The sequence below is a fragment of the Perognathus longimembris genome, chromosome 6 (assembly GCF_023159225.1).
Source record: "Perognathus longimembris pacificus isolate PPM17 chromosome 6, ASM2315922v1, whole genome shotgun sequence".
Lineage (NCBI taxonomy): Eukaryota > Metazoa > Chordata > Mammalia > Rodentia > Heteromyidae > Perognathus > Perognathus longimembris.
In genome coordinates, this window is record NC_063166.1 from 85007454 (window position 1) to 85020970 (window position 13517).

Here is a 13517-nt window from a genome sequence, read left to right on the forward strand (position 1 = left end):
TGTGATTGTTGCCATTGCATTGGGGTTTTCGTTTTAGCTCCATGGCAATACACAAGGCCCCGATCCAACGTCCAGCAATAGATCAAAATTAAACGGGAATAAAAGCCTTTATCCGCACTACTGTTGAAGAAGCCAACCGCACGTGCTCCTTCCTTCTCGTATTCCTCTAAGTTAATTCTGTCTTTTAATTCTGTGATCAGCTTTATACCCACCCACTGGCGGGCGAAGTCTTCTGGGGGACAGGGCCTCATTGTGTGGCCTGTACTGTCCTGAAATCTGCCATCCTCCACCTCGGCCTCCTGAGCCCCGGGACCGCAGGCAGGCGCGACCACACTCGGCTCCAAGTGATTTTTTTTTCCTGACACTGTATGTTATCCGGCTTTTCTGTATCGATCCCGGCTAACACAGATTCAACAGAGGCCTGTTATTATTTTTTTTTCCCTTTGTGCACAACTTAACCAGACTTCTTTGATTCTTCTCTGCAGAAAGGCGCGGCGAGCGTGGTTCTGGCCCCCTCCCGGCCCCCGCAGGACACGCTGCTGCCCTGGTCCCCGCCCCAGAGCTCCCGGGGCCTCCGGAGGCAGAAGCGGGACTGGGTCATCCCCCCCATCAACGTGCCGGAAAACTCTCGAGGCCCCTTCCCGCAGCAGCTCGTGCGGGTGAGTGGGGGCAGGGCGGGGCAGGGTGGGATCTGCGTGCTGGACCCAGGAGGGAGGAGAGGGGGAGGAGATGGGGGGCAGGAGGGAGGAGGCGGGAGGAGATGGAGGACAGGAGGGAGGAGGCGGGAAGAGATGGGGGGACAGGAGGGAGGAGGTGGGAGGAGATGGGGGACAGGAGGGAGGAGGCGGGAGGAGATGGGGGGACAGGAGGGAGGAGGCGGGAGGAGATGGGGGACAGGAGGGAGGAGAGGGAGGCTGCGTGGCCTGGCACTGTCCCGCCCGGCAGGCCTCCTCCAGGCGCGCCCACGGTCAAGCGCCTTCGCTCTGGGTTGTCTGCAGACCGCCATCCTGTGTGCGAAACGGGGGTGTGAAGGGAGTGGGGGGCCTTGACCTCTGACCTCGCTCTGAGGTCCACCTGTCCACACCTCTCCCCGCAGATGGGCGGCGTGTCTGCGCCAGTCCTTACGCCGTGAAGCTGAGATGTCGAAAGTGTGCGGGCGAGGCCCAAGATGTGTGGCTGTTCTGAGGCCACGCCTTCCTGTGGTGGGTGGTTCCGTGGCCACACTGTTCCTTGTCGGGCTGCTCTGTGGCTGGGATGTTCCATGGCCTGGATTTTCTATGGTGGGTGGTTCCGTGGCCACATCATTCTGTGGCTGGCTCTTCCGTGGTGGGTGGTTCTGTGGCCGTGTTGTTCCTTGTTGGGCTCTTCTGTGGCTGGCTGTCCCGTGGCCTGGCTGTCCCGTGTTGCTCCGTGGGCTCATGCAGAGCCACCGACTCCCAGCAGCCACCAAGGGCGCTTTGCTCTGCAGAAGGAACTCATCTTACCAGTTTGTATTGCTCTGATCAAGAGCATCACCTGGCATTTTCTTCTTCCCCTTAAAGGAAAGTGCAACTAGATCTGATGGTAATTTGATCCAGTGATGGGGAGAGTTGTATCAAATAACTTCCATCCTCCATGGAGAAGCCTCCCCTTCGCCCCCCGCTGGACGCCAGGGTCCCTGAGCCTTGTGAAGGGAAGGGGCATCTCCGGCGTGCGGATGAGCCTGTCTCGTGCTTCCCGTTTCTCCTGCTGCGTGGCGCAGGGAACGGTGTCTGCCACGCAGACGCGCTGTCGGGGCCCCAGCGCCTCTCTCCCCAGCACTGGCCACCAGGGCTCCGCCAGGAGCCTGGCATGGCGGGTTGTTTAGAGCCGACTCTCTAGTGTAGGAGCTCATGGCATGTGTGCACAAGCCCGCAAGCGTGGAGACTGGAGCGGCGTCCCCTGGCGTCCCTGTGGCATTCCCTGGTGTCCCCTGGCGTCCCTGTGGCATTCCCTGGCGCCCTGCGGTGTCCCCTGGCATCCCCTGGCGTCCCCTGGTGCCCTGCAGTGTCCCCTGGCATCCCCTGGTGTCCTGCAGTGTGCCCTGGCGTCCCCTGGTGCCCTGCGGTGTCCCCTGGCGTCCCCTGGCGCCCTGCGGTGTCCCCTGGCGTCCCCTGGGGCCCTGCGGTGTCCCCTGGCATCCCCTGGGGCCCTGCGGTGTCCCCTGGCATCCCCTGGTGTCCTGCAGTGTGCCCTGGCGTCCCCTGGTGCCCTGCGGTGTCCCCTGGCGTCCCCTGGTGTCCTGCGGTGTCCCCTGGCGTTCCCTGGTGCCCTGCGGTGTCCCCTGGTGTCCCCTGGCGCCCTGCGGTGTCCCCTGGCGTCCCCTGGCGCCCTGCGGTGTCCCCTGGCGTCCCCTGGGGCCCTGCGGTGTCCCCTGGCGTCCCCTGGGGCCCTGCGGTGTCCTCACAGGATGGGGCTTTGCTCTGCGCCCACACCCTGGAGTTGCCTGGTGAGGAGAAGGCTGCCGTTCACACAGGCTTTGGGACTTGAAGGGAGGCAGCTTTCAGGACACACACACACGCGCGTGCACACACGCGTGCACACACGCACGCACACATGCACACCCCCTGCCCTGGGCCACTGGCCCTCCCGGCCCCCATGCTCTCCGCGTGGCTCGCCGTGACGGACGCCCGCTCCGTGGGCCGCACCGCAGCCACGGCCTCCACGCGCCCCGGCTCCGCCCAGCCCGCCTGTCACCGGGTTCTCATCTGCGTGGGTGATTTGGTTGCACTGGAAGTGCGCTTGCGCTGCAGAGGCTTCCTGTCCGACCCGCCTAGCCGCGCCTGCGCTGTGAGCTGCGAGGGGGTCTTTCGGGCAAGTGAAGGCAAAGAAAACAGAGCGGGGTGGGTCCTCCCCCAGACCTGGAGGCCGCGAGACTGCGGGGGGGGGGGGGGGGGCTCCCTGGAGAGTGGGAGGGAAGGCCACATTAGCAGCTTGGCGCGTGGGGTGGGGGTTCGCGTGGCCCCCAATCCCCCCCCCCCCCCGGCGTCGTGGTTGCGCCCTCGGGTTTGGGGAGCCTCTTCTGAGAAGGCAGCCGGGGAACGTGTGAAGCTCGGGGCGCGGCGCGCGCGCATCAAGCCTGGGGCCGCGGCACAGGCAGTGGGCACCCGCGCGGGGCTGGGGGCGTCCTGGGTCTCTGTCCTGGGTCCTCTCATCCTGACGCGCCGGCTTCCCCCCCATCGTGCCGGCTTCCCCCCATCGTGCCGGCTTCCCCCCATCGCGCCCTGCCCGGCGGCCCAGAGCCCTCCGGGGAAGGAGCCAGGCCGAGTCCCAGGACTGGGCGGCACCTCGCGTGTCTACGTCCTGTTGGCTAGAGCCCAGTCACGTGACCACGCCTGCCGGCTGGCGGGAAGTCACTCACCGGAGCCGAGGGCGCAGCGCTCCAGGGCCGAGTCTGACGCGGCAGGATTCGGAACTAAGATGACCTGTGTCCTCCCCGCCCTCAGGCCGCACTGCCCCGCGGGGCCCGGGCCCCCCGCCCTTCCCCGCGCCCCAGCCACTGGGTGGCTTCCTGCAGGGAGGAGGCGCCTGCCTCCCCGGTATCCAGGCAACCCCCTGAGGAGCTAGCAGAGAGGGGGGGACGGGGCGGGCGCTCGCCGGGGGACGGACGCCGGCAGGGGGCCTGCACGGGACTGCCCGGCCCTCCGAGCCCCCAGACCAGCCCGCCGCGCCCGCACCACGGCCGCCGCGCCCACTCGCCCAGCCCGCCGCGCCCGCACCACGGCCGCCGCGCCCACTCGCCCAGCCCGCCCAGCCCGCCGCGCCCGCACCACGGCCGCCGCGCCCACTCGCCCAGCCCGCCGCGCCCGCACCACGGCCGCCGCGCCCGCCTCGCCCAGCCCGCCGCGCCCGCACCACGGCCGCCGCGCCCGCTGGGGAGAAGCAGCCGAGCGGAGCTGGACGCGTGGTGGAAATGTATCTGTTGCAAATGAAAAGTAAGGTCTCCATTGTGGCTGCAGTCAAAGGTTTATCTCTTCCAAACAGACTCCCTCCGAGTGGTTATGTGAGATCTCACACACGGGCGTATGCACGCGCGCGCACACACACACACACAGCCTACCTCACACACACACACCCCAGCCTACCTCACACACACACACCCCAACCTACCTCACACACACACACACACACCCCAACCTACCTCATACACACACACAGAGCCTACCTCACACACACACCAACTACCTCATACACACACACACACAGAGCCTACCTCACACCCACACCAACTACCTCATACACACACACACCCCAGCCTACCTCACACACACACCAACTACCTCATACACACACACACACAGAGCCTACCTCACACACACACCAACTACCTCATACACACACACACCAACTACCTCACACACACACCAACTACCTCACACACACACACCAACTACCTCATACACACACACCAACTACCTCATACACACACACCAACTAACTCACACACACACACCAACTAACTCATACACACACACACCCCAGCCTACCTCACACACACACACAGAGACTACCTCACACACACCAACTACCTCACACACACACAGAGACTACCTCACACACACACACCAACTACCTCATACATACACACCAACTACCTCACACACACACACACCAACTACCTCATACACACACACACCAACTACCTCATACACACACACACCCCAGCCTACCTCACACACACACCAACTACCTCACACACACACAGAGACTACCTCACACACACACACCAACTACCTCATACATACACACCAACTACCTCACACACACACACACACACCAACTACCTCATACACACACACCAACTACCTCATACACACACACACCCCAGCCTACCTCACACACACACACCAACTACCTCATACACACACACACCAACTACCTCATACACACACACCCCAGCCTACCTCACACACACACACACCAACTGCCTCACACACACACACCAACTACCTCATACACACACACACCAACTACCTCATACACACACACCCAGCCTACCTCACACACACACACCAACTACCTCACACACACACACCAATTACCTCACACACACACACCAACCTACCTCACACACACAGAGCCTACCTCACACACACACACACACCCCAGCCTACCTCACACACACACACACACACACGCAAGCACACACACCACTAAGCCTGCGTCCCACCCCCCGTGGTGCTGGGGTGTGCTCTCTGGGTCCCCGCCCACAGGAAGTGGCGCGCTTGCTGCGTGTCTGGTGGGGGAGCTTCTGCGAGCCCAGGCCGCCGGCGCCCCCACAGGTCCCCGCCGGGGCCCCGCTGGGTCCGCAGCAGCTCCACACGCACTAAGGCATTTCATCCTGATAAAATATGTTCAGTGAAAAAGTGGGCGGGCGTGGAGGCCGAATGCAAGTTCTCCCCCAAACCTCAGTGGAGGAAGGCGCGTGTCTCCTCCCGCATGCTGGGGGCCCGCCCACCCGCCTTGGGGGGAGGGCAGCTGAAGAGGAGCCGGCTCTCCCTGGACGGCTGAGGCCCGTGCGTCTGTGCCACGCCGGTCACAGTCTCAGGGAAGGGGCCTCTCCGAGAACGTGGCCCTTGGGAAGACACGTCTCAGAGTTCTCGGACCTAAACCAACGGGACCTTTGGCCCTAGATCAAAGCCTCCAAGCTCTAAGCTGAGCCTTTAGTCAGCTAACCCCTGGCTGCCCCAGCTAGCAGTGTGGCCGCTGACTCACACAGGGTGGAGACGGGGGACGGTCCCAGAGCCGATCCTATCAGCGGTGGGCTGCTGTCCCCGTTAGTACCCAGAGGAACTATGGAAGATGGCAGGACACCATCCCTGGTCCAGAATCCCAGCCTCGGCCTGAGCTGCTTGGGGCCCCCGTCGGGCCGCAGGCACCGCGTAGGCCTTGGGGCTCCCGGGGGTCCCAGGAGCACCGAGCCACCAGCCCACCCCTCGGGAGCAGGCCCGTACCCAGAGCAGCAGGGACGGCTCGGCAGGGATCCACGCCGGGCCCCCAAAGCCGCCCGCTCCTCCCCGCTGCCCGCCACACTCGGTGAGGAAGTCTGGACGTGGTGAAAGCCCGGAATCGGGGACTCGAGAGCTGCGGGGCGCGGCGGTGGCAGGAGCTGACCCCGACCGTGAGGTGGGACACTGGTGGAGACAACTTCCTTCATTTTGGAGGCTGATGGCTGAACAGATAGGAAGCTGTGGGAGCCAGGAGGGTGCGAACTCCAGCCCTAGCCTGGGGGGGCCTGGCAGAGGGCTGTGAACTCCAACCCTGGCCTGGGGGGGCCTGGCAGAGGGCTGTGAACCCCAACCCTGGCCTGGGGGGGCCTGGCAGAGGGCTGTGAACTCCAACCCTAGCCTGGGGGGGCCTGGCAGAGGGGTGCGAACTCCAACCCTGGCCTGGGGGGGCCTGGCAGAGGGGTGTGAACTCCAACCCCGGCCTGGGGGGGCCTGGCAGAGGGGTGTGAACTCCAACCGTGGCCTGGGGGGGCCTGGCAGAGGGCTGTGAACTCCAACCCTGGCCTGGGGGGGCCTGGCAGAGGGCTGTGAACTCCAACCCTGGCCTGGGGGGGCCTGGCAGAGGGGTGCGAACTCCAACCCTGGGCTGGGGGGACCTGGCAGAGGGGTGCGAACTCCAACCCCGGCCTGGGGGTCCTGGCAGAGGGGTGCGAACTCCAACCCCGGCCTGGGGGCGGGGACGGGGGGGGAGGTTCTCACTGGCTTAATCTGGCTTCTCATCAGCTAGCAGGGCTCCTGGACCGGCTCCGGGCTGGGGGTGCGCTGGCTTGGGAATGGGGACGTCAAAGGCTCCGCTTGGCCGTCCACAGGGCCAGCCAGGCCGCGATCTAACCCAGCCCCCCGTCGGGCAGCGCGGCGTGCGGGTCCTGGTGTCGACCGTCCCGCGCTGAGCAGAAATTGCCTCGGTGGCTGTATTTATACCGCCGGGAGCTCCTTGAGAAATGAAAGTGAAATCAAATTGCTGCGAACGCTCAGATCATTTATGGGGGAACATTCCATTAGAATCCATTCATAGTTTAGGTTTTTACCATCAACTTGACGGGGTGTGTGAAAGGCCGCCGCCCCGTGGTGTAGGTAAGGCGAGGCCTCACGGGGCCGGCTGAGGGGGCCCTAGGGTGGCAGGGCTGGTCGGGACGCTGGGGGGTAGGGGCCACCCAGCGCGGGCCCCTCTCGAGACAGGAAGGACGGGGCGAGCCTCTTTGGGGTGCCGAGGCAAGACGGCCAGGGCGCCCCTTGCTCTGCCCGGGGCCCTGAGCGGTGAATGTGTCCTTCCGTGAACGACGACGGGATCGAGGCGGCCGCTCGCCCGTCCGTGCGTTCACTAGGCCTTGACACGGCCGGCGAGCTGGGTGCCGAGGCTCGGGCGGGGTGGAGAGACGCCGGCCGCCCTCGTGGAGGAAGAGCCCGGGAACCCGAGAGCCCGGGTGCGAGGTGCGGCCGGGGACCTGAGGGGAGCGCGGAACCCCGGCAGAGGCTGCGGAGGCGCAGACCGCGTGGCGAGGAGGGGGACGGGGTCAGGGCCGGGGCCCCAGGCGGCGCTCAACGGTACGGAGGGGCCCGTGTGCCGAGCCCCCCAACGGCTGCGTAGAGGCCGAGGGAGACGGGGAGCCGAGGAGCTGACGGGCAGGCCACCCGCCTCACCCGGCCGCGCCGAGGAAGACGGGGGGGGGGGGGAGGGGGTCCTCGTCATTTCACTCGTGCCGACCACCCCCGCGACTCAGAAGGCTGAGATCTGAGGACGGTGGTTTGAAGCCAGTCCAGGAAGCAAAGTCGGAGGTTCTTACCTCCAGGTACTGCCCCAAAGCCAGAGATAGCTCCTGCCTTGAGCAAAAAGCTACAGGACAGCGCCCAGGCCGTGAGTTCAAGCCCCATGCCCACGGGGAAGGTCAAGGGACAGCGCCCAGGCCGTGAGTTCAAGCCCCATACCCACAGGGAAGGTCAAGGGACAGCGCCCAGGCCGTGAGTTCAAGCCCCATGCCCACAGGGAAGGTCAATGGACAGCGCCCAGGCCGTGAGTTCGAGCCCAGCACCAGCAGGACGGTCAGGGCGTAGCCCCTTGGGCCCGCCCTCTCTCGGCTGTCCCCATGCCGGAGGGAGTAGCTGAGATGCCGGGCGCTGCTCCAGCCAGCAGTGGGATCGATTCCATCTCACAGGAAAGACGTGAGCGGTGCTGTCCAAACCTCCCGCCCCGAGGCAGCCGGCTGCGCCCAGACCAGCCGGGGACTCTCGGCCGGAAAGACATCGCGTGCGCCCCAGGCTAAGCTTAAAAAAAAATAGCTCACTGTTCCCGATACTCAGCCAAGAAACACTGCATAAGACATGCCTTGAAAAGTCCCTAAAGACCCCGGTGAGGGGGCAGTGGGAGGCAGATCGGGTGGAACGCTGGCTAAAGGCTAGGCCGGGGAGGAAGGTAGTGAGACCCCCCATCTCCAAAATAAGTAAAAATAAATAAAATAAAATGCTGAGGAAGTGGTACGTGTCTGTGGCCTGGAGCCCCCATCTGTGTGGGGGAAGCTGTAGGTAAGAATATCGCGGTCCTGGGTCCTAGATGAGAAGTAACGCAAGCAAAAGGGCTGGGATGGTGGCCAGGTGATTAAGAGCCCTCACCCAGACCTGGTCACACTGGGGTCCCGGGAGTCCAGACGTACCACGGTCGTTCCGCTGCCACGGGGGTGGGGTGTCCTCCAGGCATCGAGGGATCTGAAGGCGATTGGAAGGTGAACCCCGGCCCTGCTCTGCAGTCCCGGGCCTGGCTGGAGGCGGGGGCCAGGCCCTCAGCATTTCTCAGGCTGGTTGGTGCAGTGAGAGGCCAGGCCCGGGCGGCCGGCGTCGGGGGGCAGAGGCTGGCTTCCGGGGAGCCGCGGGCCCGGGCGGCCGGCGTCGGGGGGCAGAGGCTGGCTTCCGGGGAGCCGCGGGCCCGGCGGCCGGCGTCGGGGGGCAGAGGCTGGCTTCCGGGGAGCCGCGGGCCCGGGCAACCCGCTACAGAACGTCACTGATGGTGGGAGGCAGGGAGGAGAGAGCCCAGCAGACCCTGCTGGGGCTGTTGCTAAGGTGGGAAGGCCGCCATCTCACCCGGAAATTATTCAGGTTTCACACTGCCTCCCCGTCCGACAAGCCGCGGGCCTGTGCGGCTGGCTGAACACCGCCATATGGCACCCAGAGACGGCGGGGCTGAGCCAGCGGGGCACAGGTGCCAGCCACGGGGGACTCGGCACAATCACCCCCTCCCCAGGAGCCACGGGGGACTCGGCACAATCACCCCCTCCCCGGAGAGCCACGGGGGACTCGGCACAATCACCCCCTCCCCAGGGAGCCACGGGGGACTCGGCACAATCACCCACTCCACCTGCAGCCACGGGGACTCGGCACAATCACCCCCTCCCCAGGGAGCCATGGGGGACTCGGCACAATCACCCCCTCCCCGGAAAGCCACGGGGGACTCGGCACAATCACCCCCTCCCCAGGGAGCCACGGGGGACTCAGCACAATCACCCCCTCCCCAGGGAGCCACGGGGGACTCGGCACAATCACCCCCCCAGGGAGCCACGGGGGACTCAGCACAATCACCCCCTCCCCAGGGAGCCACGGGGGACTCGGCACAATCACCCCCTCCCCAGGGAACCACGGGGGACTCGGCACAATCACCCCCTCCCCGGGGAGCCGCGGGGAACTCGGCACAATCACCCCCTCCCCAGGGAGCCACGGGGAACTCGGCACAATCACCCCCTCCCCGGGGAGCCACGGGGACTCGGCACAATCACCCACTCCACCTGCAGCCACGGGGACTCGGCACAATCACCCCCTCCCCAGGGAGCCACGGGGACTCGGCACAATCACCCACTCTACAGCAGCCACGGGGGACTCGTCACAATCACCCCCTCCCCAGGGAGCCACGGGGACTCGGCACAATCACCCCCTCCCCAGGGAGCCATGGGGGACTCAGCACAATCACCCCCCTCCCCAGGGAGCCACGGGGAACTCGGCACAATCACCCCCTCCCCGGGGAGCCACGGGGACTCAGCACAATCACCCACTCCACCTGCAGCCACGGGGACTCAGCACAATCACCCACTCCACCTGCAGCCACGGGGGACTCGGCACAATCACCCACTCCACCTGCAGCCACGGGGGACTCGGCACAATCACCCACTCCCTGGGAAGCCACAGAGGACTCAGCACATCACCCACTCTACCAGCAGCCACAGGGGACTCCATACAGCCACACCCTCCCCAGGAAGCCATGGGGGACTCTGCACAATCACCCACTCCACCTGAAGCCACGGGGACTCAGCACAAATCACCCACTCCACCTGAAGCCGCGGGAGACTCCGCACAATCACCCACACTACCAGCAGCCACAGGGGACTCCATACAGCCACCCCTCCCCAGGAAGCCATGGGGGACTCTGCACAATCACCCACTCCACCTGAAGCACGGGAGACTCCGCACAATCACCCACTCCCCAGGAAGCCACGGAGGACTCAGCACAATCACCCACACTACCAGCAGCCACAGGGGACTCCGCACAGCCACCCTCCCCGGGCGGCCTGGAGGGACTCCGCTGTTCTCAGCAGGCTGAAGACAGGAGGGGCCTGTCCACCCTGGTCGTCTGGGCCCTGGAGGCCAGCAGGAGCCCGTGGGGAAGGGAGACCTTGCCTGTGCGCGGGAGGGACACTGGCATCGTCATCAGACATGGAGTCGCCTGCCTGTGCCCGCTCCAGGCCCCCCCGGTCTCTGGGCAGCTCACAGCCGGCTTCCTGGGGTCCTGTGGCCGGTCCAGAACCCGCAGCCAGCTGCCAGAGCTGCCCAGTGAGCCACCCAACCATGCAGGCCCGGCCTGGGCCCCTCCCCTGCTCCTCTGCCAGCCGCCCGTGCCACCACGGCCAATGCGAGGCGCGGGTCTGGGTGGGGGCACGGTCGCGCCCACACTCAGCCTGCGCTTGGGCACGGTGCACACCCCTCCCTCCCTCAGTGCCCCCCTCAGGCCCCCCACACCGCTCACCTCCCAGAACTCACTGCACAGCCGGGGACTGGCCGCGGCACCGGCCTGTCCGTGCCCACGAGCTCCAGCTCGTGCTTCTTCCACGTGAACTTACACAGAGGGCCCAGCAAGCAGGTCCCGGGGTCCCTGGGCTGGGTCCCCCTGGAGGCCGAGGACCCCCCGGGAAGCCTGAATTTACATTACACCCCGCAGAGCCGCACGACAGACGCAACCCGCATAGGTCCTTGCCGAGGGATTGCCGTTCCCCGACAGCCGCGCCCTGGGCCCCTGGCCGGGAACCCCGCTTCTGGGCCAGGCAGAGTCCCCCGTGGGAGCCACCACGGTAGCAAGGGCCGGGGCCCCGAGTCCAGCCACTTGGCAGCGCTGGCCCGGCGGCTCGGCGGCTCGCTGGATGCTTCCTTTGGTAGCCAGCAGTCAGTAAGAAGCCGCCGCCTGACTCGGCCTCCTCGGAACCCGAGGCCAAGGTAGCGGCCGCTTCATCCCAGCCGCGTCCCCCGAGACCCCACGCCGCTCCCGGCTTTCTTAATGCAAATTTAAAAAGGGTTTAATATATGTTAAGTAAATAGCAGCCACTTGTCAGAGCTGTAGTTCTTGAGGATTAATTTTATAGCTGCTACACTTCTGATCAACTGTTACTTATAATTAGCCCCACTAAATGCTCTAAATAATCAGATCCTATTTGAACAGCTTAAGTAAACGGAGTAACTGTCCTGTTGCCGCCATCAGGAAATACACGGCGGAGCTTTGCGGCGGGCGTGCAGGTCCGCAGGTGCTTGGACTGAGGAGCCGCTGGCACGCTCCTCCAGGAAGGGGAGAGGCTAGTGACTTTCACAGACAGACAGACAGACTGGCCCCACGGGTCCCCGGGGGTGTGCAGGCCGCGGTGTCCCTGCGCCTCCGTTCTCTAATGGCTTCGGCTTTCACGTTCCAGAGCCCCATCTTCCCGAACAGCTTCAACCCTGCCACCCACGCCGCCACCCACGGGCCGTGGTTTCAGGAGTCAGAGGCCACACCCACCGCCCCAGGGGTGGGGAGCCCAGCCCGGCCGCTGTGACCTCTGCCCCCACTTGGTGGAACCTGGCTGGAGCCTCCTCCTGGCTCCTCCAGCCCCCGGCCGCCATGCTGACCCCGAGCACATTGAGTTCCTGCCTTGTCCAGCTCCTCCCTCCCGGGCCCGGTCCGGCTCCCGCCCTTGCCCAAGATGCCCTGGGCCCCTCTGGCCCAAGAGCGGGATGTTGCCAGCAGCTGTGCACACAGGTGGTCGCTGGGGTCCAGGACCACCCCTGCCTGCTGCCCCCCGCCCCGCCCCACCCCACCCGGCCCGGCCCCGCCGGTGCACACGCAGGCTGCCCTGTTCCCAGCCAGCGGGCCCAAGGGTCTCACTCAAGGTCACTTGACTCCAAGTACAGAACAGGGCTCTGAACCCCGAAACTCAGATCAAAGAGCCGCCTCTGCTCACTCCCAGGGAGGCAACCTTCTCATCCTTTGTGTGGCCATCTCAGGTTCGGGGCCGGGTCTGGTGATTCTCTGCTGTGGGCCTGGCTCTCCAGCCTGGGCGGCTGGGAGAAGGGGGGGCAGTGCTGTCACCACCCCCCTGGGGTCCCAGCCTCCCACAGCCCGGGGGGGCGAGGGGCTCCTCTTCCCGCCACTTCCCACCTGCTGCTGCACCGCACGCGGCCCCCGCCTCTCCAGCGCTGTGGGCAGTAGTGGGGTCCCCACCAGGTGGCCCCAGGGTGCCGTGTGGCCCCGACCGCTCACCGTCCCGCGTTCCTTCAGATCACGAGGTCCCGGCCACGTGCACTGGCTTGGCGTGCTAGACGCCATCCGTCCAAGCTGGCAGTGAGTCGTGCCACGGAGAGAGACGCAGCCAGAGCGCCTGTCCAGACCAATTTCTCCAGACTTGGTTATTTGAAAGTCTAAAAACTCCCTAAGACCGTGAGGCAGGAGGAATTTAAATGTAAGTTCAGCTCCCAAATGAGATCTTCTGGTTCAGCTGTTCAACTTTATTTGGAAGGATGAAGCGGTAACTTGATTACATGGGAAGGTGGCTTTGGCTGAGGGATTACAGCCCAAATCTCCGCTCCTCTGAGCCGGTCCTCCTGCAGACGGAACCCCCCAGGGGAGGAGCGTGGCTCTGCAGCCGAGCAGGCCGGGTGCGCGGTGGGCGCCGTCGGGCTGGGCCTCGGGTGGCCCCCGAGGTGTGGCCTGTGGCCGTGGCAGGGCCCTTGCTCTGGGGCTCAGGATGTCCCAGCGTGGGGCGTTCCCCGTCGCCAGTTAGGCGGTCAGCGGTGCTCCGGTGCCTCGGCAACGGGTGGGGACAGGAGACCGAGGACCCCGCAGGAGTGGCTAGCACGCTGGCCATGGCCGGGGCTAGCTCTGCCAGGGAGTTGCCAAGCTATGACTTCGCCTGCCCAAGAGGCTGGGTTGAGGCGGGCACTTCGCCTACATCCCAGGCTGGGGGAAAATGGCGGCCTGGCGTTCAGGGGGCC

At 65.4% G+C, this 13517-nt stretch overlaps 1 protein-coding gene across 1 annotated transcript in view; it reads left to right on the forward strand.

Annotated features, from left to right (window-relative positions):
- Nucleotides 1-13517, forward strand: part of Cdh4 (cadherin 4) — a 356680-nt gene that overhangs the window by 269607 nt on the left and 73556 nt on the right. The window contains 1 exon segment of the mRNA XM_048349680.1: nucleotides 486-659. Coding sequence (XP_048205637.1) covers nucleotides 486-659 — 174 coding nt within the window.